The sequence below is a fragment of the Stylophora pistillata genome, chromosome 12 (assembly GCF_964205215.1).
Source record: "Stylophora pistillata chromosome 12, jaStyPist1.2, whole genome shotgun sequence".
Classification (NCBI taxonomy): domain Eukaryota; kingdom Metazoa; phylum Cnidaria; class Anthozoa; order Scleractinia; family Pocilloporidae; genus Stylophora; species Stylophora pistillata.
This window is the reverse complement of record NC_142530.1, coordinates 25,031,937-25,057,920: the sequence shown is the minus strand read 5'-3', so window position 1 is coordinate 25,057,920 and position 25,984 is coordinate 25,031,937. Positions and strand designations below refer to the sequence as shown.

Sequence of the window (25,984 nt, the reverse complement as noted above, 5' to 3'; positions counted from 1 at the left end):
TTGGTGGGTGGAGCTGGGGGTGGGGCGGGAAAAGGCCCTGGCATCGGCCGGTCAGATCAACATTTTGATTGGTTGATTGATTTAAATAATTTATGTGAACCTTGGTCATAAAATATAATTTATGCATTATTCCGAAGTCATAATGGCGGAAAGTATGCCTACACCAACAAAGATTTCTTCTAGAAATCCGGTTTGCAGACTCTGCGGTGATTCTCGCGAGAGTCGTCATATGCTTCGAATATTTAGCAAAGCTGGTTCATCAAAAGATCTGTGTGCAAAAGTCCATAAAACCTGTGGTATAACTATTTTTGAGGACGATACGAGATCAAAGATCGCATGTCGGAGTTGCGTTACATTCGTAAACAAGATGGAACAGTTTATTCAGAGAGCTCAATCCATGGACAATATGTCGTCCGATCAAAGTTCTGAATATGCTGTAAAGAGATGTGTACAACTTTCACCTTCTTCGCTTCAGCCGTCGAAACGTGTATCAAAGAATTTGCCATGCGAAAGCTCATGCGTCACCTCAGCAGATGAGCTGTCGAAGCGAATCACACCAAAAAAATCTGCAAAGCAGCTTTCCTTCTCAACTCCCCAAGTTGCGACTGTTTTAACGCCTATATCATCAGGAGATAGCTTCAAAATAACTTCTATTGATCAGGCGAAGCGAACAACATCAATTTTTGCAAAACAGCCGTCTTTCTCAACTCCCCAAGATGCTAGTGTTATTGCCACGTCTACAGGACATGATTGTGCAGCCACTTCGGTGGATCAGTCGTCGAGGCTAACAACACCAAGGTCTGAAGGGCAGCCATTTTTTTTAACTCGGCCATCTGTTCTAAGGCCTAAATCAATAGGAGATAATGATTGCACCTCATTAGAAGCTCAATCGTTATTGACTGAAAGACAGCAGAAAATGATTCTACAAGCTGTCAGTAACAGGGATGCAACTGTGTTGACGGCTGTCGCGTTCCCGATGCCGCAGACACGTGGTGTTGTGCACCGGAGTTCGCCAGTATAACCACAGTGTTGAACTTTAGACAAGCAGCAGCATCGAACTCTTTATTCACTTAAGCTGGCAGTCTTTGTACAGCACAGGCGGTAAAAACTATAGAACGGATACATGAAGGTTCGAGATAAGGAAAACCGAAAGACTTCGAAACTAGAAATGATAAAAATGAGGAATATTACAAGCATAACTTACATCGGATCTTGACTCCGGGGTAGAGAACTCCTAAACTTCGTTCGGCTCCGAAATGCTTTCGCTACAGTGACTCCTCGCAACTGAGCTACTTGCTTATAGAAGGCGAATTTAGTTCTTACACTTTGACGTACGGGAAATAGAAATGAACAGAGCTTTATGTAGCTAGCTTTGAGCGGATATTCGCTAGTCACGGAACAGAAATCAAACAAAGCGCGCTAACAAATTAAATAGAAAGTCATTGAAAGTTTCTTAGTGTCTTTGTGTTAAAAACGGAAGAGTTACATAAGTAAAAAAGATTAGAGTTCGTATCCGTAAACGTGACACTCCTCGCCCAAGGATCGTCTATGATCCTTGCTCTACTAATTGTTTGTCCTTTAATTCTCTGCCGTGGTCGAAGGGTCTGTCACTGGGCCTCTACTGGAACCAGCAGGATGAGCTCTTTGATGGGGCGTAGGAACACTTTTCCTCTACCCTCTCTCACAATCCTAAGTGACACTTTTCTTACTTTGCCATCTGCGCTCCTGATGGCCTCCGTAACTCGACCCATAGGCCAGTCACTGCGATTCTGGCTGTCTTCCTTCATAAGGACGACGTCACCTGGGGCCAGGTCTCTGCGGGCGTCGTACCACTTTCTTCTTGGCTGGAGGTTCTGGAGGTACTCTCGGCGCCACCGTAACCAGAACTGATCTGCTAGGTACTGGACCCTCCTCCAACGCCGGTTCGCGTACAGGTCTGGGGGCAGGAAGTTGCCCGGTGGTGGTCCTGGTGGTCGCGTTTTCATTGTAAGCAGCATGGCTGGTGACAGGGGCTGCGGGTCGTTGATGTCTGAAGGCAAAGCTGCAATGGGTCGTGCATTTACAATAGCGGTGACTTCCGCCACGAAAGTGCTCAAGATTTCGTGCGTCAGCTGTCTTGGTCCGAGGTCGGCTAGCATGGCATCCAGAACACGGCGGATGGTCCCGATCTGTCTTTCCCATACGCCTCCAAAGTGGGATGCGTGTGGTGGGTTAAACTTCCACTCACAACCGTGTTGTGTCACGAATCTCTCGATCTTTGTTTCGTCCATTTCTTTAAGGGCTTCGGCTAACTCGGTGTGTCCCCCAACGAAGTTTGTCCCTCTGTCGCACCTCAATACGGCTGTTGGGCCGCGTATGGCGAAGAAGCGCCTCAGTGCACAAATGAACGAACTGGCATCCATTGACTCTAGTACTTCTATATGAATGGCTCTGCTACTCAAGCACGTGAAGACAAGACCCCAACGCTTTGAGTGTGCAGCACCACCTCTCGTCTTCCTTGTGGATATGGTCCAGGGACCAAAGACGTCGAAGCCGACGTTTGTGAATGGTGGGCCTACCTCGGTTCTATCTTGGGGCAGGTCAGCCATTTTCTGGATTACGTGGGGGCCTCTCAGCTTCTTGCAGGGCACACAAGAAGCTAACTCCTTCGCTACCATGCGATGACCTCCAATCAGCCAATAGCCGGCTTGGCGAATTTTGACACTCGTAATCTGTCGACCCTGGTGATGGACCTCTTTATGGTAATGTCGAATTACCAGGACGGACACGTGGTGGTCTTTTGGTAAGATTGCAGGGTGCTTCTCTCCATACTCCATTTCCGCTCTCCTAAGTCGTCCTCCCACCCGAACAATTCCATTGGCGTCGATAAACGGGTCAAGCGCGTAAAACTGGGAGCCCTTCAGGGCTCTCTTCCTTACTGTGTTTTGATATCTTCCCCCTTCTTTCTGTTCCGTGAGATCTTTGTTCGTTAACTCTGCGCCAAAGGCTTCCTTCTGTGCTGCCCGGATTATCGCGTCCATTGCCTGATTTAGCTCGTTTGCTGTAGGACTCCTGAAGGTTTGTCTGGCTTTCGGTGGCCTTTGTTCATTCTTTTGACGCCTGAACTCTTTAACTTTGACAATGAGGCGTGCAATCGCGCGTTTTAGGGAGTGGAGGTTGGAGAAACGTGAAAATCTCTCCGCTCCGAGGCCTCTGCATTTATATATGCATGATGCGTGGGCTATCACTTCTCTTCGAACTTCGGGATCGTCTTCGGCTAGTTGAATATTCTCTCGTTGAGGCTGTACCGCGTCTGGGTTTCTGAGAAATCTCGGTCCCTTCAGCCAGGCTGAGTCGGCCAGACTACTCACATTGAGGCAACGCGTGGCTAGGTCCGCGGGATTGTCACTTGTCTCAATGTACCTCCACTGATCGGGGGAGGAGACCGTACGGATAATTTCTACTCGGTTGGCGACGTAGACATAGAACCTTCGGCTCTCGTTTTGGATGTAGCCAAGAGTTGCCTTCGAGTCGGTGTAGAACTTAATGTCATCTATTTGGATGTCTATTTCTTTCAATATTCTAGCGACAGCTTGTGTGGCTAGCACGGCTCCGCAGAGCTCCAGACGTGGGATGCTTGTAGTCTGTAGGGGGGCAACCTTTGATTGGCCAAACACAAGGGACGTGGCTACCTCTCCGCCATCGTTGACTAAGCGTAAGTAAACGCAGGCTCCTATGGCATCTTTACTAGCGTCGGAGAATGCGTGTAGTTCTGCCTGAGCGACTCTACCAAAATCTGCTGGGTGGTAACATCGGGGCACTGTGACCCTTTCTAATTCGGCGAGGGAGTCTCGCCATCGCTGCCACTTTTGTAGGAGACTGTCTGGGAGTGGGTCGTCCCATCCTAGGGTTGCATTGTTATTCTTCCTTCTCCCCATGCTGACTAGTTGTTGGAGTAGGAGTTTACCTTCCAGGAGTACCGGGACGGCCAAGCCAAGTGGATCGTATACCGCATTCACGACTGAGAGGACCCCTCTGCGGGTGAAGGGCTTTCTGGGTAAGCATACTTTGAAGGTGAAGGCATCTTTTGTTAGGTCCCAGTAAACTCCGAGCGAACGCTGCGTGGGGAGACAATCTTGACGCAAATCAAGGTCGCGGATGTCTTTTCCCCTATCTTCTAGTGGGAAGGCTTCCATGACCTCTACGGAATTAGAGACGACCTTGTGAAGTCGTAGGTTAGACTTCGCTAGCATGGCCTGTGTATTGGTCACTAGGATAATGGCTTGTCGTGGTGTTGGTGTCGAAGCTAAGCCATCGTCTACATAGAAATTTCTGCACACAAACTTCTTTGCTTCCTCTCCAAATTCCTCCTCGCCATCAGCCGCGGTTTTTCTCAAGCCGAAGGTCGCTACTGCAGGACTTGGGCCGTTACCGAAGAGATGGACGTTCATACGGTACTCCATAACTCGTTTGGAGATATCGTTGTCTTCGAACCAGAGGAAGCGTAGGAAATCTCTATGTTTTGGGGTGACATGGAAGGAGTGAAACATTTGCTCGATATCACACATAATGGCTGTATTCTCTTTCCTGAAGCGCATTAAGACGCCGACAAGACTATTCATTAGGTCGGGGCCGGGTAGTAGGGTCTTGTTCAGCGAAACTCCTTTATACTCCGCAGACGAGTCGAACACAACTCTGATCTGTGTTGGCTTTTTTGGATGGTAGACGCCAAAGTGGGGTAGGTACCAAACTTTACCGGGCGTAGGTTCAGATTTCAACTCTTCCTCTGGTATCACTGACGCATGGCCTTTCTCGATAACTTTCTCCAGGAAGTTGAAGTAGTCGGACTGCATCTGCGGTTTTCTTTTAAGGGTGCGCAATAGGCCGTTTAAACGATTGACTGCTTGAATTCGATTGTTCGGCATTTGTACTTCCTCTTGACGAAAGGGGAGTGGCATCTCCAAATTTCCCTTGCTATTTTTGCAGACTTCTCTTTCCATGATTTCTAGGAACTTTCGGTCTTCCCGAGACGGGGCGACTTGATTGTCGTACCTAGTGGCAGTAAAGACGTTGTCTTCTACACTCATCTGTGTTAGGCTCCCTATCACTGAAAACCTGTTAGGGCAGGGTACCAGCTCGTAACCACCTATCTTTGTTAACTCTACTTCATCTGCGTTGGTTATGTGGAGACTAGTGCGATTTACGAGCACGTGGGCCGGGCCGTCTATGAAGTTGAAGCACATCTGGCCTGTTATCGTCCAGCCAAGAGTAAGTCGTTGAGCCCAGGGAGCACCTTTGGGTCCATTTCTAAACTCTCTGACCTTGAGAAGCTCGGGCGAGTCTCTTCCAATAAGGAGATGAATGCCGGCTGTACTATCAAATGGTGGAATCTCGTCGGCGATTTCTTGTAGGTGGGGAAATCTCCTCGCCATCTCTCGTGTTGGGATTTCGCGCTTGTCTTGTGGGATGCTGTCACACTCGATTAACGTTGGTAGCATCGACTCGACTCCGTTCATTGATCGCGCTGCCACCCCAGTTATCCGACGGCCATATTTCTGTTCCCTTTCTGTACTGCAAGTGGACAGATAGTACTTCTCCGGAGGTCCGACCGCTCCCAGCTCGTCTGCAAGTTCGCTGCTAATGAGAGAACTGTTGCTTTGCTCATCAACGATAGCGTACACGCGCCGAGTGCGTTCCGGCTGTTCTCTGTCGTAGACATCGACCAATAGGATTTTGCTGCAGGATCGGCCTCCACTCGAGTCGCAAACCGCTGTGCATCTATTGTTCACGTTCGCCTCGTTAGTGTCCTCTCTTTCTTTATCACTACGGGTCCTCGCCTGAGTCTCTTTTACTCTGTGGAACAGAGCGATGTGCCTTTCGTCTCCACACACGTCGCAGCTAACGTTTTCCTCGCACCTGCTGGCCTGGTGACCCTCAGATAGGCAGCGAAAGCATAGCTTAGCTCCCTTTATCCACTCTACCTTTTCATCTAAGGTTTTCTCAGCAAAGGCCTTGCATTCGGTTAAGTCGTGGCCCTCGCGGTCGTGGAATGGGCACCGCTTTCTCCTCGTGCTCTCTCTCGATCGTGTTTCTGGTTTCCTTAGTGCCGGGTGTGCGTTCGTCTTAAGCGCTTTCCGGCTCGCTCCACGTGCATTGGGCGCAGGGCGACTGGGAGGGGGGTTGGTAGGCTTGTTTCCTGCCAAAATGTTGGGGTTGTTCTTCAATCTGGCTTGCATTTGGACGACCTTTGCGAATCTCTTAAAGCTGGGGTAGGCGCCTGCATTATTGTCCGCGTGCTTCGCAATCTCCTTTTCCCACTTTCCGCGGAGCGAGGGCGGGAGTTTCTCTGCTATCGGTTGTATCGCGTTTGGGTAGTTGAGGCACGCGAGGCCAGGAAGACACAACATTTGACTTTCCACGTCAGTGCAAAGGTCCGCGAAATGCCGCAATCTTGCGTTGTCATTTTCGTTAAACATAGCCCCCTTTTGCATGCGCTCCAGTAAGGCGTTAGTGATTATAGCCGCGCTACCGAAGCGAATTTCTAACTCCTTCCACAAACTCTGGAGTAGCGTGACTGGATCGGTTTGTCGTCTTCTAAAATTATCGACCAACCGCTGCGGTTCCCCGCTAGTGAAGCTTCGTAAATAATTTATTTCCTGCACGGGAGAAACGTCGGCGTCTTTGATCATGGTTTTAAATGCGGCCTTCCATGGATGGAAAAGCGTGGCATCTCCGTTGAAAATGTCTGGTTGACATTTGGGAAAGTTTTGTCTAGCTAAACCGGCGACTATTTGTTGATTTACTGACGTTAGAGTCTCAATTAATTGACTTCCGCTAACGTCTCTTATCGGAGTCGAGGCGATGACGGGTACGTGCTGTGAACTGTCATCGATCTGCGGCTGAAGTAAGTTTGGCACTGACGTGCCAGGAAACTGTGGGGAGGCAGCGTTTTGAATTGGCTCGCTTTGTGATGGAACAAGTGGCCCTTTTTGGGCGAGTAAGGTTTCTGGGCTGGGAATCGTGTGGACCCAATCAAGAATGCGCTCTTCGAAGTTCACCCTTGGCACACCGGGCAATTCACGGTTTTCTCCTATTTCGACATCTGTCATCGCCTGTTCGATAGCTTTGACCTTCGCGTCTGCCATTGCGACCCTTTTGTTCGCCGCGAGAACAGCTAAATCCTTTTCGTGCTGTGCCCTTTCCTGTTCGCGAGTGCGTTCTAACTCTGCCTCGCGCTTTCGGCGTTGAAGTTCCTTTTCTGCGATCTTTCGTTCGAATTCTGCGCTTTCGCGTGCCGCGGCGGCTTCTGCGATCGCTTTGATTCTCGCGGTACTTGCTGAAGATGCGGAGGACAGGGACTTGGCGGATTTGGTTTTGCGTGACGAACAATGACTTACGCCAGAACCGATCTCTAGCACTTTGTCGGATTTTCTATTGTTTAATCGTTCCATTAAGGCGTAAGCGCGTTGAAGCGTTAGGGTTTCATTAGTGAGGAGGACGTCATCTCCAAAGTCATGGTTTACGTCCTGCGCGTATAAACTAAGCAGCTCCTGTACTACTACGTTTAATCCTTCTGATGTCGTGGCGAGATCACGCAAAACACTTTCTACGTTGCGGCTGTCATCAAGGCCCTCGACGGCCTGTATTTTGTTAAGGAGCTTTTTCTGTAAAGTCTTAACCTCATAACGCTTTGTCTCTACTGCGTTTTGTAAAGCCTTTCGTGACGGCTTTCGTGACCTCCTTTCTGGTTCGTGTTCTCCATGCGCTCCTTCGCTGACTAATCCTTCTCCGTTTCTATTCATGATTTATAGGCTCCTTCCTTAAAATCTACAAGGTACGGCTTACCTCAATCTTCTCTGTAATTCAAGATCCGATTTTTTACTGTCGCGTTCCCGATGCCGCAGACACGTGGTGTTGTGCACCGGAGTTCGCCAGTATAACCACAGTGTTGAACTTTAGACAAGCAGCAGCATCGAACTCTTTATTCACTTAAGCTGGCAGTCTTTGTACAGCACAGGCGGTAAAAACTATAGAACGGATACATGAAGGTTCGAGATAAGGAAAACCGAAAGACTTCGAAACTAGAAATGATAAAAATGAGGAATATTACAAGCATAACTTACATCGGATCTTGACTCCGGGGTAGAGAACTCCTAAACTTCGTTCGGCTCCGAAATGCTTTCGCTACAGTGACTCCTCGCAACTGAGCTACTTGCTTATAGAAGGCGAATTTAGTTCTTACACTTTGACGTACGGGAAATAGAAATGAACAGAGCTTTATGTAGCTAGCTTTGAGCGGATATTCGCTAGTCACGGAACAGAAATCAAACAAAGCGCGCTAACAAATTAAATAGAAAGTCATTGAAAGTTTCTTAGTGTCTTTGTGTTAAAAACGGAAGAGTTACATAAGTAAAAAAGATTAGAGTTCGTATCCGTAAACGTGACAACGGCTATCTTGAAAGATTACTGTCCAAGTGTTGTGGACGAGTTAAAAAAGACCAGCAGTGAGGAGTTGAAAACGTCGTGTGCAAAGCTGTGCAAACGTTCGCAAGGTTCCGTTTTATATGGAAATGAATTTGAGAGCATGAACAGTTTCGATTTCAATAAAATTTGGGTCGAATTGAAGACGAACCACCCTTATCTTGTCGAGATTATGAACGCAGTGTCTGGCAAAGAGAAGTCCGTCTCAGACACAAAGCGTGAGCTTCAAGTAAAGTACAGTTTTCTGTACTCGATCCTCATGAACGAGAGATGGCACGAACTCAACCTGGTGAAACGTGTGAATACAGTTCTCATCAATGAAGGTGGATGTACCAAAAAGGTAATTCTTAGCTAAAGATATATATAACATTGGATTGTTATCCTTAATCAACTGCTTTAGTCGCACTGTAGTATTTATTATTCACCAGTGCAATCATGCATTGAATACAATCTGCATTTTATCCTCTTAATTATATAAAGCTCTGCAGAAATTTGATCCTTGTGAGGTAGTTTTGTGTTAGGTTGTGATTGTGATTCTAATTGAAAGATCCATTCAGAAATATATTGTGAGTGATAGGATAAGTATAGGTAATTGCATGACTTGTAGTGGTATTTGGCAATAATACCGCGATTAATATTTCAAAATTGACCGAAATACCACGAGCCGCGAAGCGGTGAGTGGTATTTGGATAATTTTGAAATATTACGAGCCGGTATTATTGCCAAATACCACTACAAGTCATGCTATTATTTCTTTATAACAGAAGCCGAGAAATTTTCGGAAACGCACACGAGTCCTTTATTTCGTTACGGTTGAAAAAACAAACACAGGCCAAAAGGAAAAGGCAAAGTAAAAGGTTGTCATGGTAACCTTGTTATACCATCCATTTTTATTCTGTTTTACCACTATTACGCGAAAATAGGGCCATTATCAACCAATCAAAACTCCGAAATTTCTTGGCTTATATTATAAAGTTGTGAAACAGGAGGTTACTGCATGTGCATGTGTAGTTAATTTGCTGTTAATTTCTGATTCCCTTGTAATCCCTAGCTTCAAGAACGACTGAACAAACTTGGTGTGTGCCTATCATCTGGGAGAAGGGACACCCTGCTGAAGCTCTTAGGGGGTCATTTTTCAGACAAAGTGGTTCAGCAAGTAAAGAGAGGTAGTGTGTTCCGAGGCACTGGTGACAACTGGGACCTGAAAATTTTGAAAGGGCACATGAGAAAGGAAATTCAGAATGAGGATCTACACTTATTTGCCAGTAACTTGATTGAGAACCGAATTAACTTCAATCACTTGCCTAATGACAACCCTAAAGGAAACATCAAAGATTTCCCTCGATATAATTTTTCCTTGAATGTTCCTGAATGGAAACGTTATGCAGAATGTGCCACAATTATTTTTGGTAGAATTGTTCTTGAGTTTTTTCCCAAATTTAAGTTTTTGAAATCTGTTATACCAGATCACATTCCTCATGAGTACAGCCAGCAAATGTCACAGAAGTCTACCATAGTAAGTTTGCCAATCATCAATGCAAATGAAGCAAAGTATGATGATTGTGTTCACATATTAAGAACTTATGAAAAGTGGATTGCTGAAATCTATGTTCAAGCAGGGTTGCTAGATGAACTGCCACACACTGACAATCCACTGATTCCCGACGGGCCTGCAGCATCTGGACAGACAAATGCGCACCAACCAGACACCCATGATGATGCAATGAGGGAGATGAAGATTACATTTGCAGGTGATCAGCTCACTCGGGTCAGATTTGCAGGTGCCAAAGATCTGCTATCTGGTTCTCACACAGCAGCTGATCGTTTTGAACATTGCTCACCTTTTAAACCAGTAATGTGGCATACAAAAGCATCCCTTCTGCAGTATTCTTACTCGTTTCTTCACAAAGCTGAGTCTGTGAATCAAGTTGGCACCTTAAAGTACTTCAGAGAGAAGTACAATAGGAGGAATGCTACCCCATCCAAAGTTCTTGACTCCTATGAAGGAAGTGAAGAGTTGTTCCTCAGCGTGGGGAAAGCTTACATCATAACAGCTGCCCTGAACTTTTTTGGGATGTCAGACCTAGAGGACACTCCCTCAGCACATAAATTCCCAGAAAACATTGCACATAAGAGCTCAGAAAACAAGAAGAAGTACTTTGATGATGCTTTTGGAAAGTTCACTGACAAGTTCCTATTACAGAAAGTAGATGTCAATGACTGTGACGATGAAGATGATTATATAAGAAATTATGCCCTTTGTTGTATTTTCCTGGCTACTCTTGTCATGCAGATGAAGGACACTGCAGGGGAGGGAGATGGCAACAGAAATCTCATCAACCAAAAACTTTTGCTGTCAGTTTTCAAGTCTATGGGGGCTTACAGCAAATATGCTATTGAAATGTTTGTGAGTATAGCTCAGATTGAGTGCCTGCTAACCCCACGCTTATCTGAACAGTTCAAATGGGGATTTTTTGTTAACTGGAGGGGTGGTGCCGGAAAGAATATTGAAGATGATTTGGCCCAAGAAATTTCAAATAGATGCAGTAAACACATTGTCCAAAGGCAGGGACCAAACAAGAGTCTAAACTCAATTAGCAAGGTCTGTAAAGCAACTACTGGCATCCATCAGATTGTAGAGCAGTTTGACTCATCTGTGGGCATCCATAAGACATCTGTGCAACATACAATGTGCAACTCACTTAATGATGAGAAAGAAATGGTGAATGACCTATTGCATTTGAATCCTTTTAATCATGTGCCTGGAAGAAGTCATGACAGCTTCCCTGACATTAAAAGGTCTCCCTTAAGGTATTTGAACATTGTTGACTATCATCAGTGGCTGGCCAAACACATGGGAGAATTATCAACCTAGATACTACTGAGGATGATTGTAGTTATTCACTGACTATTGAATCGCCAAATTCTGCACAATACAAGTAGTAATGACGTAACTGACCTCTCTTAGACCCTTATCTTTCAGTTAAGACTAGTGAGCCACTGAATTTCTGCTGAGATCGATATTTATGGGTTACTGACCAAGTGCAAGGTCGTGATGGCTGGGTATTAGCCACTTTCTTTTTTTGTCTTTTTTTTGCATGTTTATGGACTGAGATGGAGTAAAGCTCCATAAACAGATTTCCAGTATCCAGCCATCTTGAAAGAACAGGCTAGGTCAATTTTGGATTTATTACATGGCTTTTAAGGAAGTTTCATGCAGGACACAGCAGTTAATCACAAGTGGGTTAGAAAGTGCCATCTTGCCTGCTCACCAAGCTAGTTCTATAATTATATCGTTGAATGAAATATATATACCGTAAGACACTGACTTTTAGTTAAAACAGCTGAATCTCTGAATTTAGCAAAATACAAGTAGTAATGCCTTACTTAACATCTCTGGGATCCTGAATTTTTATTAAAGACATGTGAGCCATTAAATTTCAGCTGAGATGTTATGGCTTTTATGAGGATAGCCAATAACCTGAAATAATAGCAATAACACTACTAGTACTGTGTAGTGTTGTGCTATTCATGGATCATAATCAAAAACTGATAAGACTTAAAGTGATGTGGCAGTTGATCATGCTTGATATATAATCAATTATTTTGGGAAACTGAAAAATTTATTGCAGTCAACTTAGAACAAATAAAACTAGGGTGTTTTCCTTTCTCTAGGACCAACATAACAGCAGATTTAATCCATTAATATGTCCTATTAATTGTGTGAATTGTACCTTGTTTACTTGTAGCTTATGAGTTCAATATGGTAAACATTTAGCAAAATCTGCAAGTATCGTGGTAAATAAGAAATCTTATCTTAGTAAATAAGAAATTTATCTTGGTAAATAAGAAATTATTTTCGCTTTTACAATGTGACAAGGTCCTGTTTATAAGGAAAATATGTGGGGTACTTATCAGCAGACTCATCCAATTGTCATTGATGGCTGGTTGGTAAGGACAGTGTGTGTGCTTATTTCCAATGACCTACTACAAAATCTCAGCAGATTTCCAACATTAGTACATGTAATATGGGGTTCACAGATCCTTGTGAAGTTTGTGTACTAACAAACTTTAAAAGGTAAACAATCTGATCAGTACCATGGTAGCAACAGAGATAATTAATATCAAAAGTGACTTTTGGTGTGTGAATCAAGATCTATTTAGAGTTGCCCACAGTATTTACAATTTAAGTTGACTTTCTCACCACATTATTGTGCTCAGACATAGCAAAAAGGAAACAAAGGTAAACAAACTGATCGGTATTGTAGAAACAACAGATATAATCAATATCAATATTGATTTTGGTTTGAATCAAGATACCTTGTAGTAGTTTGCAGTCTTTATAATAAGTACTGATGTTCTAATCATCATCAGAGTTCATTACAGTTCTACACAGAGTAGTGTGCTTGCATATTAGCGAAAAGATCTGAGAGGAACAGATTTCATCCCAGATACCAAAGGTCTTCAATAGGTCTGTTTCTGATTCAATATACTCCACTCCCTCCATAACTTTTGTAACCAGATTGTTATCTACAGAAATGTCAAATAGCATGGAACTCTCTGATGCTGCTTGGGACTCTTGGGTAGAAATTGCACCCCTGATTAATCTTTCAAGGATAACACTGTTATTGTTGGGCAGTAATCTCACCTTGCTTTTAACAACATGAGGTACATCCTCCTCAGTTATTTTGAACTTTCCATCACATATACAGCAACAGTTATCTTGCTGAACACAAGAGAATCCAAAGTAATCTAGAAGAAGTTTCCTCTGACAGGTGTCTTGTGATTTGCAGTAAGTTTTCATTGATTCTTCTACATGTTTCATATTATTTCCAATATCAGAATTATTGTAGTAGAGTGTAGCACACGATGAAAGTCCTGTGCGACCGGCCCGACCAATTTCTTGCATGTATGCTTCAAGGCTACTTGGTGGTGTTATGTGAATAATGTTCAGCACATAAGGAGCATGAACCCCCATGCCAAGTGCTGATGTTGCAAAGAGCACCCTCACCCTCGAATTTTCTTTCTTTATTTCTGACAAAATATCTTTCTTCATGCGACTTGTTTGGGGGGCATGAAATTGAGCAAACAGTCTTGCAGTGGGTTCTGAAGTTTCTCCAACATACTGCTTGTCTCCCAATATTCTTTCAAATAATCCATAAGCATATCCACAATATTTCAATTTTAAGTAGACAATTGTCATGGGATAGTTTTCTCTTTGAATTGCTAGTTGATTGGCAGTTGGCCCAAGGATTTGATCATAACTTTCATCCCCATGGTGGTTACTCCATCGCAATTTCTTATTCAGATATATGTTTACCCGGTTGGGGTTTTGTGCAACAATTTTGCACTCATCTTTTAACCACAGACTTCGCTTCAAGCCCCTCAATAAATGAGGTGGTGCTGTTGCTGTTAGAGCCATTGTGGGTACATTAGGAAAAAAGGCCTTCAACACCGAAAGATCTTTGAAGTCCTTTCTAAATTCTTCACCCCTGAAAAAGAAAAGTAAACCCTGTAATATATATATCTATATCTATAACGTTTTCTTTTGAGTTAACATGTTTCTGTAGAAGTATCTTTTGTATTTCATAATAGCTCCCTCATATGGATGGATGTCTATTAATAACTAAAAAGTATACTGTGTATACTGGTATATTTATTTTATCTTGAATTTATCTTTTAGCAAATGGCTTTATCTCCTTATTTACAGGTTATTTTAGGTTTGGGGGTCAACTTAATATAGAGCTTAGGTTCTTCCCTGTTGGCACCTTCTTTGTAATTGTTCAACTAAGAATAGTTCAGTTGTAGGGGCATGGAGACAAAGGTGAACATTCCACTTCTAAATCACAAAGCAATGCATCAAGAATTTGGAAAACTGCATGCCAGAATAAAACCATAGACAATTAATCTTGTTTCCTTGTACTGGCAAATAAATATAGATCAGTGAGCGGTGTAAACGTCACAGGAATCATAGATAAATTAGTTCCTAGAGAAAAATCTATCATACTCTATAAATAGAGAATACAGCAGAATTTCACCGTAAATACAAGTCAGTGCTGCAACCGTGCTTTAATTAGTTTTCCGAGACATAAGCTTATATAGATAATTTACTCTCTGAAACAAATATGAAATGAACAAACAAGAAATTAATAAATTTAGGCACTTACCATAATTCAACGCAGTGTGCTTCATCAACAACACAGGCCACAACATTGTCTTGAAAGACTTTGCTTCCCATCAATTCTCGCCCTTCCTTTCTTAATAGAGTCTCTGGATGGGCGAATACGATCGAAGTGTTGCCGTTCACTACATCCTGAGGAAACTTTGTTGTGATCACGGCCACATGCTCGCTTGTTTCTTGTTCATTTCCGAACAAGTTCTCGGCCGTTTCTTTCGCGTTTACAGGTACCTGTAACACATCAGCGGTTATCCTCCGAGCTTTTAAAACTTTCAACTGGTCTTCAATGATGGAATTCAAAGGGCATACTACAATAACTATGTTCTTGGTTGTCTTGACAGGAAAGAAATTCGGTAGAAGGTGAAAAAGAATCGACTTGCCAAATCCAGTAGGTAGGACTCCGATAACATCCTGGCCTTTCAGCACATATTCAAAACACTTCATTTGAAGAGGTTTTAAATTCAATGATGGAAAATTACCTATATTCAAAGAAAATCCGACTCGGCGAAGGACTGACAAAAACTCTTCTGCACTCGGCGGGACCACCATCTTGAATATTTCTGTTAATATATGAATTCAGTACACCCAAGATTTTTGGGTGTTTTGAGATCATGTGACCGGCCGATCCCAGGGCCTTTTCCCGCCCCACCCCCAGCTCCACCCACCAACAAAGGGAAAAGACCCTGGGAACGAGGTTGTAACGCAATGCACAACACTCCTCCTACTCCCTGAGTTTAGCTACAGGTAACTATGCATTCCCCACTTAGCAAACTGGGGTGATGAGGATGGAGATGTGTCAACGCTAGTGGCTGTTATCGACAGGGCTGATAATGAAATGCTACGTTAAAGGGTATGCGGTCAACAACGCGGGCTCAAGCGTTCTAGGTCTAAAATTTAGCGAAATTGGGGCACGTAATTCATGGCAGTCTCCATATAGACTCCCTGATATGTTATGTTTCCCATGTATACCCTGTGTATACCCATGTCTACCCTGTATACCTTGTATACCCATGTATACCCTGTATACCCATGTATACCCTGTATACCCAGTATACCTTGTATACTCTGTATACCCTGAGTACCCATAGATACCCTGTATACCCATGTATACCCTGTATACCCATGTACACCCTGTATACCCAGTATACCTTGTATACTCTGTATACCCTGTGTACCCATATATACCCTGTGTACCCATGTATACCCTGTGTACCCAGTATACCTTGTATACCCTGTATACCCTGTATACCCATGTATACCCTGTGTACCCATATATACTCTGTATACCCACGTATACCCTGTGTACCCATATATACCCCGTGTACCCATGTTAACCAACTATACCCATATATACTCTGTATACCCTGTGCGTATACACAGGTATACCCTGTATACCCATATATACCTTGTGTACCCATATATACCCTGTGTACCCATGTTAACCCACCATACCCATGGATACTCTGTATACCCTGTATACACAGGTATACTCTGTATACCCATATATACCCTGTGTACCCATATATACCCTGTGTACCCAGGTATACCCTGTATACCCATATATACCCTGAGTACCCATATATACCCTGTGTACCCATGCATACCCTGTATACCCTGTATATCCAGGTATACCCAGTATACCAATGTAAACCCACTATACCCATGTATACTCTGTTTTCCCTGTATACACAGGTATACCCTGTGTACCCATGTATACCCTGTGTACCCTGTATATCCATGTATACCCAGTATACCTATGTATACCAAGTATACCCATGTATACCCATTATACCCTGTATACCCATTATACCCTGTGTTCCCATGTATAATCAGAGAATGTTTAGAAATACATTTGATAATAAAAATTAACGGTAAAAAACTACGACGTTTCGAAGTCTGCATGACCTCATTATCAAGTAAAATGTTAAAACTGATGTAAAATTGTAGCTCAGAGATTATATACAAATAAAATGTGATAACTTCATTAGAATAATGAGCGTTCATTGTTATTGGTGTTTAGCATGTCAGATCGTGCAGTATATGTTTAAATAAATACTTTTGCACGTATTGAGTCAGACTGCGTGTTTAGCTTTGGTTTTTGTTCGCGAATGAATAGCATTTCGTGAATTAGGCAGTCCATTTTTCCGCGGCATTTCTTGAGAACGGAAAACATTTCCTCTAGGCTAGTGGACGCTACACTGTGGGCTTCTTTCAGATGCTTGCCAATGACAGAGGCTTTATGTTCTTCTATGCGTTGATGAAGATGGCGTGTGGTATAACCGATATAATCCGCATCGCACGAATCACATTTGAAAGTGTAAACAACGCATTGGTGGTTAATTAAAGCGGGCTTCTCTTCTTGTATCTTGAGCTTTCCCTCGATCTTACGACTCGTGAAAACTGGTTGTAGGTCAGTTCCGATTTTCCGGCCAAGATCTTTCAGCTGATGTCTTACTGTGTCGGCCGATTTTTGGTCTTTAAATGGTAAAGTTATTCTGACAGGTTTTTGTGTAGCCGCGTCAAGTTCAGTTGGGGTTTCGTGACGGCTTTGGATCGTAGAACTCGTGTACCAGGCGATAGCTGAGTTGATGAGTTTCACTGGGTACTTAAGCTTAGTAAACATCCGCTTGAGATGCTGGCATTCCTTCGTAAAAGATTCTTTCGTTGATGACAGGCGGTAAGCTCGGTTCAGCATTGTATTCAGCAGAGATCTTTTGTAACGCTGATCGACATGGCTCTGGTAATGTAAGAGCAGTCCTGTATCAGTTGGTTTATGATATACGCTTGTTGTCAGGTGGCAGCCGTTTTTCTCAATCATCATACCGAGGAATGGAAGCTTGCCCCTGGGACCCCTTATGGCAAACGTTTTCCTGTGCTCCATTGAAGAACAACTGGATCGCAACAACAAGTTACCAAGTTTCTACAAAAGGTACGTCGACGACACATTAGCCACGATGCCAAATATTCAAGCCGCAACAGCCTTCCTTTCAACATTGAACGAATGCCATCCTGCCATACAGTTCACAATGGAAATTGCTGAAAACAACAAGCTTCCATTCCTCGGTATGATGATTGAGAAAAACGGCTGCCACCTGACAACAAGCGTATATCATAAACCAACTGATACAGGACTGCTCTTACATTACCAGAGCCATGTCGATCAGCGTTACAAAAGATCTCTGCTGAATACAATGCTGAACCGAGCTTACCGCCTGTCATCAACGAAAGAATCTTTTACGAAGGAATGCCAGCATCTCAAGCGGATGTTTACTAAGCTTAAGTACCCAGTGAAACTCATCAACTCAGCTATCGCCTGGTACACGAGTTCTACGATCCAAAGCCGTCACGAAACCCCAACTGAACTTGACGCGGCTACACAAAAACCTGTCAGAATAACTTTACCATTTAAAGACCAAAAATCGGCCGACACAGTAAGACATCAGCTGAAAGATCTTGGCCGGAAAATCGGAACTGACCTACAACCAGTTTTCACGAGTCGTAAGATCGAGGGAAAGCTCAAGATACAAGAAGAGAAGCCCGCTTTGATAAACCACCAATGCGTTGTTTACACTTTTAAATGTGATTCGTGCGATGCGGATTATATCGGTTATACCACACGCCATCTTCATCAACGCATAGAAGAACATAAAGCCTCTGTCATTGGCAAGCATCTGAAAGAAGCCCACAGTGTAGCGTCCACTAGCCTAGAGGAAATGTTTTCCGTTCTCAAGAAATGCCGCGGAAAAATGGACTGCCTAATTCACGAAATGCTATTCATTCGCGAACAAAAACCAAAGCTAAACACGCAGTCTGACTCAATACGTGCAAAAGTATTTATTTAAACATATACTGCACGATCTGACATGCTAAACACCAATAACAATGAACGCTCATTATTCTAATGAAGTTATCACATTTTATTTGTATATAATCTCTGAGCTACAATTTTACATCAGTTTTAACATTTTACTTGATAATGAGGTCATGCAGACTTCGAAACGTCGTAGTTTTTTACCGTTAATTTTTATTATCAAATGTATTCCCATGTATACCCTGTAAAAAGGCAGCATAGAGCAGCATCTAAATTCTCCATACAATTATACAATTACATAACATCACGAGAATAAAGAAAGTAATCGTCAACCCAAGAAGCTTTGATTGTTAAACAAATTCTCCTTGTGAGTACCTAAGAACATGTTAAGAGAACAGTATGGAAAATATGTATGCTGATGATACTAATAGCTGAAGGGGAGAATATTGCCAATCAGATCTCTTGATTTTTTAATCTAAGGGTTATTACTTGATTTTTTAAAGCTGTTCTTCAAAAGCGCTTTTCAAATAATGATAGCTATAGCTGGTCAAGGTAAGGTAACCTTAACGTTTTGTTCCAGGGAGAGAACTTTATCTTACTTAGCAAGTTACTTCCTAAGGAATCGTGACGCCATAAAGTAACTTCTTTAAAAGAGAGTATTCTGCAAATGGATGGTTATTTGTAGTTTAAAATCACAATTATCCCCTCCAGATTAACAATTTTCTAACCCAGAAATGTTTAGTGACCCTCTGAGCCCAAGAAGGGACTAATATCTAACATTTCTTTACAATTTGACATCTGAATCACACACTAAGTTAAGGCCGCGTGAATAAAGGAAATGATACCCAACTAGAGAATGGTAGACCACAACCAGTCTCTCCTTTTCGGCTAAGTCCATTGCGCGAGTCAAAAAAATATGTAAGTGAAAAAAAAAAGGCCAAAAAAAACAATGAAATCGCAGGTCGCCCACTAGTGTCCAAAATCAAAAATTAATCACCACTGTCCAAAATCACAAATCAGATACTAGCGTCCAACTCGCGAACCAGCCGCAGTGTCTAAAATCGAACATCGGCCACTAAGGTCCAAAATCCAAAATCAACCATTCATGACCAAAATCACAAATCTGCAACATATGTTTGAAATCGCAGATCAGTCACTATTGAAAAAAATCGCAAATCGGCCATAAGTGACCAAAATCGAAGGAATACACACACGTACTTATGCACACAAGCATGTACGCACATACGAAACAAACAATTGCAAATCGCAAATCGGCCACTAGTAAGCAAAATCGCAAATCGGCACGCACGCACTTACGCATGTACGCACACACGCACCTACGTTTTTACGCACTTACACACGTACACATGCATGTACGCACGCACATACGCACGGACCTCATCTAAGCACCAATGCACGCACTTACGCACGTACATGAGTACGCACGCACTCAATCAAAGTCTAGAAGAATGGAGCATAGCAAAATTTGCTTTGTCAGTGAGGAGTAGTTCCCTGCTGAATTATTTTGCGATTTGAGACCCGTGCTGCTTCAACTTTCTTAGCTGTGGTACTATTAATCACTTCAGTCGAGATGAGGCTAACAATATAGTTCACTGAATCATTCAGTCGAAGAGTTTGTGCAAATAAAATTTTCATTAGCTAAATATTTATTCTCTGGCTATGCTTTAAATGTGGTACAAAATATTGAATAAAATCTGATCAATTACAAAATACCTTGATGTATGACAAAATAATTTCGGTGGTGAGAACATTATCGTCTGCAGCTCGAATGCAACTTTTTTTACCATATTTTTGGCGTCACTTACATATGATCTGTTACTTAATAGATGCATAACTAAATGAAATACCTTTGTTGTTGTACAAAAATGGAGGATATTAAATTGAGATGCATAAAAATATACTTTGGAACCAACATTAACTTTCTATCAATATGGTATGAATAATAAAACTCTGAATAAAATGAAAAAACCGTTCAACTGAAATCCTAGGCTCCGAGATTGATAGCATCTAATATTTCCTTAAAATATCATTCCTGAATTCCACATTAAGGTCCCAGGAATAAAGGAAAAGATCAACGACTGAAGAAACTGTTTATTTTTAAACAAATTCTCCTTGTCAGCCACGTAGAAAATGTATATAGAAATAGTATCGAGAATATTCTTATTAATATTAAGGTATAAAGCCTAAGTATCAATACACAATGCAGAAAATAAAAAACAGGGATAATATGTCGACGACGGTTGTACTACACTATCAAATTTTCAGTTCAAAAAATGTTTCATTTGTACGGCATGAACATGAGGAACCAGTTTCGAATTAATATTCACCATTGAAATTATATTTGTTATCTTAAAGCAACTTTTTTGCAGAGTCTTGATTGAGATTTTAAATATCTTCAGCACCTTTGTTCATATCGAATTTAAAGGCGTTGAGAAAGAGTGGCAGCATTCATGTTTTTGAATGGACCAGCCTAGCTGCGCTCCAGAGAGAGAGGGTCGGGGTGAACGAAGGGGAGGGGAGAGGGGGAGGGGAGGGGGTATGTGGAGGGCCTCGCACCTGTGGGTTTTTTACTGCCTTGCAATGACAGTATCACACAGTACGTGTCTTGAAATATCTCTTAACTTATTGAGGCTCGTATTTGTTTTTACTAAAAAGGAAGTAATAAAATACGTTTTCTGAATCACATTTCTGACCCCCTCACCCCCTCCCCTCATAAGAGTCTCCTTCGTCCACCCCTTAAGCCATACAATAAGAGACTCGTTACTGACTAACAAGTCAAAGTACGAGGAGAGGCACATGATTAAGTCCATTTAAAATGTTCATAAAACTCTGTATATAATTTATATATTCTCATCTAATTTCGTATTTATCGCCTAGTGTGGAAACCACCGGCGAATTGTCTGGTAATATTTCAGTACCAAGTGGTTTGTTCAGACTTATGTCACCCAAAATTCCTTTCAGGGGCCCATCTGGAACGTGAGGGTCTGGGGCAGCAGTCGATTCTAGTTCCCCAGCAGATATCATTGACTGGGAGTCTCCCAGAACCTCATGGCACGGGTCTGCGACAAAACTTCGTTCTGATGATGACGGTAAAAGGATCTGAGCAGCTGAGTGGAGCCTAGAGTCTTCAGAACCGTGAGCAGCTGGCCTCCTTAAAAACTCCCGTTCAGAAGCTGATGGAGCTAAGCCCCAGGCGGCATGCGCGGGAGATTTGGTGGTTGGGTGCTGGGAGTCTGCCGAATGAGCTTCCCGCCCTCGGACGGGTGGATCTAGGCCCAAAGACAGCCCCTCCTCACCAGGATATACTGCAGAACTTCTGAAAAGGCCTTTAGTCTTGCGGCGATGAGATTTCTTGCCTTTCCTACTCACCTCTAGTTCAGATGCACTACTAGTAGCTACCTCTGTGGTGCTACAGTCAACGTTGGCGCTCGGATGAAGTGATAACGCCTCGCGGCTACGTCTCCCATGCGTGCGTGCCGTGGAATAGACGTTCTTGGGCATGATGGGTTCAAGTTTCGTGCGCATGACACGAGAATGAGTGGAGTAGAACGATTGATCTCGAATGAATGTTCCATTTGACTGTATTGCGCTATTAACATCTGGTCTATCACGATCATCGTTGCCCCGCGAGACAGAGTCGTGCAAGCCACCCTCATACCACACGCCGTCACGTAAGAAACTGCCCCGTAACTCTCCCTCGCGTAACACGCCATCACGCAGCCTTGTATCAAGCAGAGCACTTTCACGAATGCCACCGTCACGTAAGGTAAAAGATGGATTGCTTCTGCACATATCATAGCAGCTTGAACATGAAGGGTCGCTGTGGCTTTGAAACATCAAAGTTTCCCCACTGGGATAAGCTGTGATTTTCTGTGGGCTGCGATCAGCTTTACATCTATCCGAAGTAAACATCACCGGCTTGGCACCATTTCCCCCTGCCAGTCCAGACCTCCACTCATTTAGCCCATGGCAGTCCGCTAAATCATAACAACTGGAACTAGACAAATTCCACCTGGCTGCAGACATGTCGCTATGGTCACTTTCATATCCACTGCCGCTGACCGCAGACGGAGCGGGTCGTTGCTCTACTTGGTAAAGATACTCCACATCTTCATCGCTATCTGTGCCTGACAGGAAGTCACCTGTAAAACGTTGGCTATTGTCGAACACTTCTGAACCCATCAAATTGCCCATGCGAAGCGATAACTCTTCAAATTGAACCTGGACCTCATCCAACACGTGTTCCTGAAAAAAGTAAATTAATACTACAACCTAAGGTACATGTGTCACAGAGGGCCTAGATTAGTTTCAATAACAATTCAACAACGTTATTGGTTAGCAATGATTGATCATTGTTTTTGTTTTTGTTTTTTTTCCTTAAGCCCTGTTTTAGAACAATAAAGCCTTGAAAAGACTATTAAAACCTTACCATAGGGAAGGGCGCGTCTTTCTCGTATTCTTCTAACTCTTCGTCCCCTTCATCTTCCTCGTCTCCCTCCTCTTCATCTGCATAAGATGATGTATCACTTTCTTGTCTCTTTAGTTTTTCTCTGAATAGCTGCATCCTGCAGAAGAGAGGGAAGGTGAGTGGTTTCAGTATCACAACGTACAGTGAAGGTCTTGTATCACCTCTAAATATTGAAAATACAATACTGCCGTAAAATGAGAGAGTAGACTGAAATGAGTACTACCTCCACTCAAAGGGCGGAAAATCCTATCCCTTGGATAGTTCGCTAACCAGCGGATAAATGTCAACAAAACGTACTGCGATATCAACCGGACAGAGATTTATCAGAAGGATAGCGTTATTCACCCTTCAACAGCCAGGGCCTATCATCACCATCTACCTGCTATAAACTCCCTTGCAAATTAGGTAGTATAATTATAGCCAAAATAGCTTATAAGTTTGTTTTAATTTTTGCACGTTCTGTTTGTTTTTGATGTCAGTTCGCAAGATAATGCTCTGACATCGTAGGGAGGAAATGCATGTTAATAGCTTCTCATTCTTCCATTGAAATCCGTCCAAAACCTTCATTTTGTTTTTTGGCAATATTCACATCAGTGTAACACATTTACGCATTGTGTGTAAATAGTTAATCCATTCCAATGTGTAAGACAAGTGTGAACATAAACTCAAAAAGAAGCTCTAATTACTTACTTGCTTCGAAAGAATTCCTCCACTGCAAGTAACTTGTGCCGTTTTTTCTTGTAGTGCGGCACCCTGTACATGAACATAGTAGCAGTCTACCGAGATAAAAACAAACAAACAAATAAAATAACATAAACAAAATAACAACAAAAGACAGCCAAGTAGAGTAACCCTCAACTGTTTGTGTCGAAATTCGTTCAGTATTGCGATGATTTTACTTACTCGGACAACCTAACAACCAATCAGATGCACGACCAATCTGGCCTTGCTTGCTCGCTTTTCCTCGCGTTTCGGGTCGATTACCAGTACTTACCTTAAGTTCTCATTTGTTCTTTTGATATTTTCCTCTGTTTCGATAGATAGTTGAAATTATTTAGTGTAAAATTTCGACACTATCAAAAAGAGCTCTGACGAAATAGCCTCACGTTACTTATCTGTCAATTTACAGCGTAGTTTGCAGACCTATCTATTGAATTAAGCCTTGTCGACATGGTTTAAGGTTTCCATAATAGGTAAATAAATTGGTTACAGACTATCCGCCCTCAGAATTCCAGCCGATTATGCGGAAAAGCAATTGAACGCCTTCATATAAACACGCTCGATTTTCTATACTCCCTCGCCGAATTTGTTTTTGAGTTGTCACGTAACAAGGATTACACGTAACGAAATCAAACAAAGGTTGCCAGGGAAACTACTTGTCTTTCTATACAGTTTAGTTGTTTAAACTCAAAAGCTAGCACCATTTGAGACGCAAGAAACTTCATCTTGTTACACTCATCAAACACTTCACTCACCGCTCCCCTCATGAAAGTATAGAATCCGACCACAAAGATGGTAAAGTAAAACAAAATCAGCACAGGATGCTCTTCAATCCCCGGGCCTTGGTAATGACTCACGCCTTCCAAACGAAAGAAATTGCTGACCAGCAAGAACGTATCTCCAAATGACTTGAACGCCTTGTGAAGGCCGCCAAACAAAAGATGTCCCGTATGAACAAAGGTCATCATTAAGATTACGATCACGACCTGCAAATGTAATACAGCCAGTCAAAGGAGATTTTTTAAGGCCAAAGGCAAATGAGATATTCCATTTTGCAGCACTCCGCGTACTTCATCTTTGCTGCAGGACCAACTTACTTTGGTTAAAGAACACGGACATTACTTGAAAAAATATTTTTGAAGGAAGGATTTTGAGCTTTGGAAGCAAGATTAATAAAGTTAACACAGATAAAACATGAACAAGAACGAGACTAGGAAAACTGATAGTTTTACTATACACTCGCAGTTTTACATATACCCACAGTGGCGAGAAAGTAAAACAAATAAGTTTACGCCGTTGCTTTATCTCAGATAGAGTCCGCTTCAAACAGAAAACTTGGAGCTACGGAGCTCAAAGAAACTCAATGGTCTGCAAACACGCGCGGGGTAACAACATGACTGCTGCATTTTCTAGCACCATTAACACCTCGGTCTAAAACAATCTTTAGCCTTTCTCCACCTGTTTTTTTTCTTTTTCATAAGCTTCTCTAATTGGTCTATCATCGTCACCTGGTCAAAATGCTTCATAACGATTGGTCACTAATGTGTACAAGCTTCTTTTACAACTTATGTTCGATACCTACCAAAGACGCTGCCAGGGGACGCACGACGGAAGCGAAGTATTTACTAATACGGACCATGGTTCGAGAAGGTCTCAGCATATACAAAGAGCGAACGATGATGAAGAACAACAAAAGAGCATATAAGGCTTGCAGAGCTTCCTAATAGAAAAAAAAATTTGGGATGAAATCAAAGAAATGTCACAGCTCAGTTGTAACATAACTGTACAAGATGGTCATTTTAGACTACGTACAAAAACTCGGTGGTCAAATATCATTTCTTGCCGATCAAGGCGAGAAATACGTCAATTTCAGCCCATATCAAGAATATCTTTCATTCTGCCTACAGTTCACAGAAGAAAAATCTCTTGCGCTAGCGGAACAAACCCTTCCTCAAAATTCCATTTTTGACTACAAGCGGAACCAATCCTTCCTCAAAATCCCATATTTGACTTCAATTTCGCTTAGCAGAGGGGAAACAAGATGAAATATTTACAGCCCTCCTCCTTGAGTTTTATTTGCATGAACATAGTAGCAGTCTACCGAGATAAAAACAAACAAACCTGACTCGACGAAACCATCTTGGCGTAGTAGAACACGTCTGTTTGACTAGTAGTTTGGACCTCTCGTAACAGAGCGTACAAACTCACTGACCAGTGGATATACAGCACTACGGAAAAGCTTGCACTGGCAACTGTTAAAAGCTAAAGAAAACGGGAGGAACCAAGCAGAGCTGATAAGTTGACTTTTTTCGTTGGGCGGATCAAG

The 25,984-nt window shown here is 42.7% G+C and overlaps 5 protein-coding genes across 10 annotated transcripts in view; 1 reads left to right on the top strand and 4 right to left on the bottom strand.

Moving 5' to 3' along the window:
- Positions 1-12,779, top strand: LOC148719381 (uncharacterized). Its single transcript, XM_088741531.1, has 3 exons — positions 1-954; positions 8,398-8,800; positions 9,512-12,779. Exons 1-3 carry the CDS (start codon positions 122-124, stop codon positions 11,333-11,335), a joined length of 3,060 nt encoding a protein of 1,019 aa, XP_088597657.1. The 5' UTR covers positions 1-121; the 3' UTR covers positions 11,336-12,779.
- Positions 970-8,414, bottom strand: LOC148719382 (uncharacterized). Of its 2 annotated transcripts, none has more exons than XR_015994116.1 (2): positions 1,205-8,414; positions 970-1,108 (listed from the first exon to the last, which is right to left on the bottom strand). XR_015994116.1 is itself a non-coding variant. In XM_088741522.1 (2 exons), exon 2 carries the CDS (start codon positions 7,779-7,781, stop codon positions 1,608-1,610), a length of 6,174 nt encoding a protein of 2,057 aa, XP_088597648.1. In that variant the 5' UTR covers positions 7,782-8,006; positions 8,103-8,414; the 3' UTR covers positions 970-1,607. The 2 variants fall into 2 exon arrangements, 1 of the variants encoding a protein (XP_088597648.1); XM_088741522.1 differs by having other exon boundaries at positions 970-8,006; positions 8,103-8,414.
- On the bottom strand, positions 12,596-15,291 carry LOC148719380 (ATP-dependent DNA helicase Q1-like). Its single transcript, XM_088741525.1, has 2 exons — positions 14,628-15,291; positions 12,596-13,952 (listed from the first exon to the last, which is right to left on the bottom strand). Exons 1-2 carry the CDS (start codon positions 15,185-15,187, stop codon positions 12,821-12,823), a joined length of 1,692 nt encoding a protein of 563 aa, XP_088597651.1. The 5' UTR covers positions 15,188-15,291; the 3' UTR covers positions 12,596-12,820.
- A 49-nt stretch (positions 15,292-15,340) lies between these two features.
- On the bottom strand, positions 15,341-17,472 carry LOC148719379 (uncharacterized). Of its 3 annotated transcripts, none has more exons than XM_088741529.1 (2): positions 15,787-17,472; positions 15,341-15,693 (listed from the first exon to the last, which is right to left on the bottom strand). In XM_088741529.1, the coding sequence occupies exon 1, from the start codon at positions 17,457-17,459 to the stop codon at positions 16,683-16,685; it is 777 nt and encodes a 258-aa protein (XP_088597655.1). In that variant the 5' UTR covers positions 17,460-17,472; the 3' UTR covers positions 15,341-15,693; positions 15,787-16,682. The 3 variants fall into 3 exon arrangements, with proteins under 3 accessions (XP_088597655.1, XP_088597654.1, XP_088597656.1); XM_088741528.1 differs by having other exon boundaries at positions 15,341-15,786; positions 15,870-17,472; XM_088741530.1 differs by having other exon boundaries at positions 15,870-17,472.
- A 2,611-nt stretch (positions 17,473-20,083) lies between these two features.
- Positions 20,084-25,984, bottom strand: part of LOC111323581 (polycystin-1-related protein) — a 52,602-nt gene continuing 46,701 nt past the window's right edge. For all 3 annotated transcript variants that reach the window (XM_022926969.2, XM_088741520.1, XM_088741521.1), the window contains exons 52-57: positions 25,780-25,920; positions 25,241-25,378; positions 24,414-24,644; positions 23,629-23,714; positions 22,900-23,035; positions 20,084-22,715 (exon numbers count right to left, since the gene is read on the bottom strand). In XM_022926969.2, coding sequence (XP_022782704.1) covers positions 21,321-22,715; positions 22,900-23,035; positions 23,629-23,714; positions 24,414-24,644; positions 25,241-25,378; positions 25,780-25,920 — 2,127 coding nt within the window. In that variant the 3' untranslated portion in view covers positions 20,084-21,320. The remainder of the gene's footprint in view (positions 22,716-22,899; positions 23,036-23,628; positions 23,715-24,413; positions 24,645-25,240; positions 25,379-25,779; positions 25,921-25,984) is intronic.

What these genes read in the sequence shown, in the direction of transcription:
- LOC148719382 (XM_088741522.1), bottom strand. Translation starts at nt 7,781, where the DNA reads ATGAATAGAAACGGAGAAGGATTAGTCAGCGAAGGAGCGCATGGAGAA.
- LOC148719380 (XM_088741525.1), bottom strand. Translation starts at nt 15,187, where the DNA reads ATGGTGGTCCCGCCGAGTGCAGAAGAGTTTTTGTCAGTCCTTCGCCGA. An exon ending in GCACACTGCGTTGAATTATG is followed by an intron (nt 13,953 to 14,627) that starts GTAAGTGCCTAA and finishes TTTCTTTTTCAG; the next exon opens with GGGTGAAGAATTTAGAAAGG.
- LOC148719379 (XM_088741529.1), bottom strand. Translation starts at nt 17,459, where the DNA reads ATGATGATTGAGAAAAACGGCTGCCACCTGACAACAAGCGTATATCAT.
- LOC148719381 (XM_088741531.1), top strand. Translation starts at nt 122, where the DNA reads ATGCATTATTCCGAAGTCATAATGGCGGAAAGTATGCCTACACCAACA. An exon ending in AGTAACAGGGATGCAACTGT is followed by an intron (nt 955 to 8,397) that starts GTTGACGGCTGT and finishes TAAGTAAAAAAG; the next exon opens with ATTAGAGTTCGTATCCGTAA. An exon ending in AAGGTGGATGTACCAAAAAG is followed by an intron (nt 8,801 to 9,511) that starts GTAATTCTTAGC and finishes TGTAATCCCTAG; the next exon opens with CTTCAAGAACGACTGAACAA.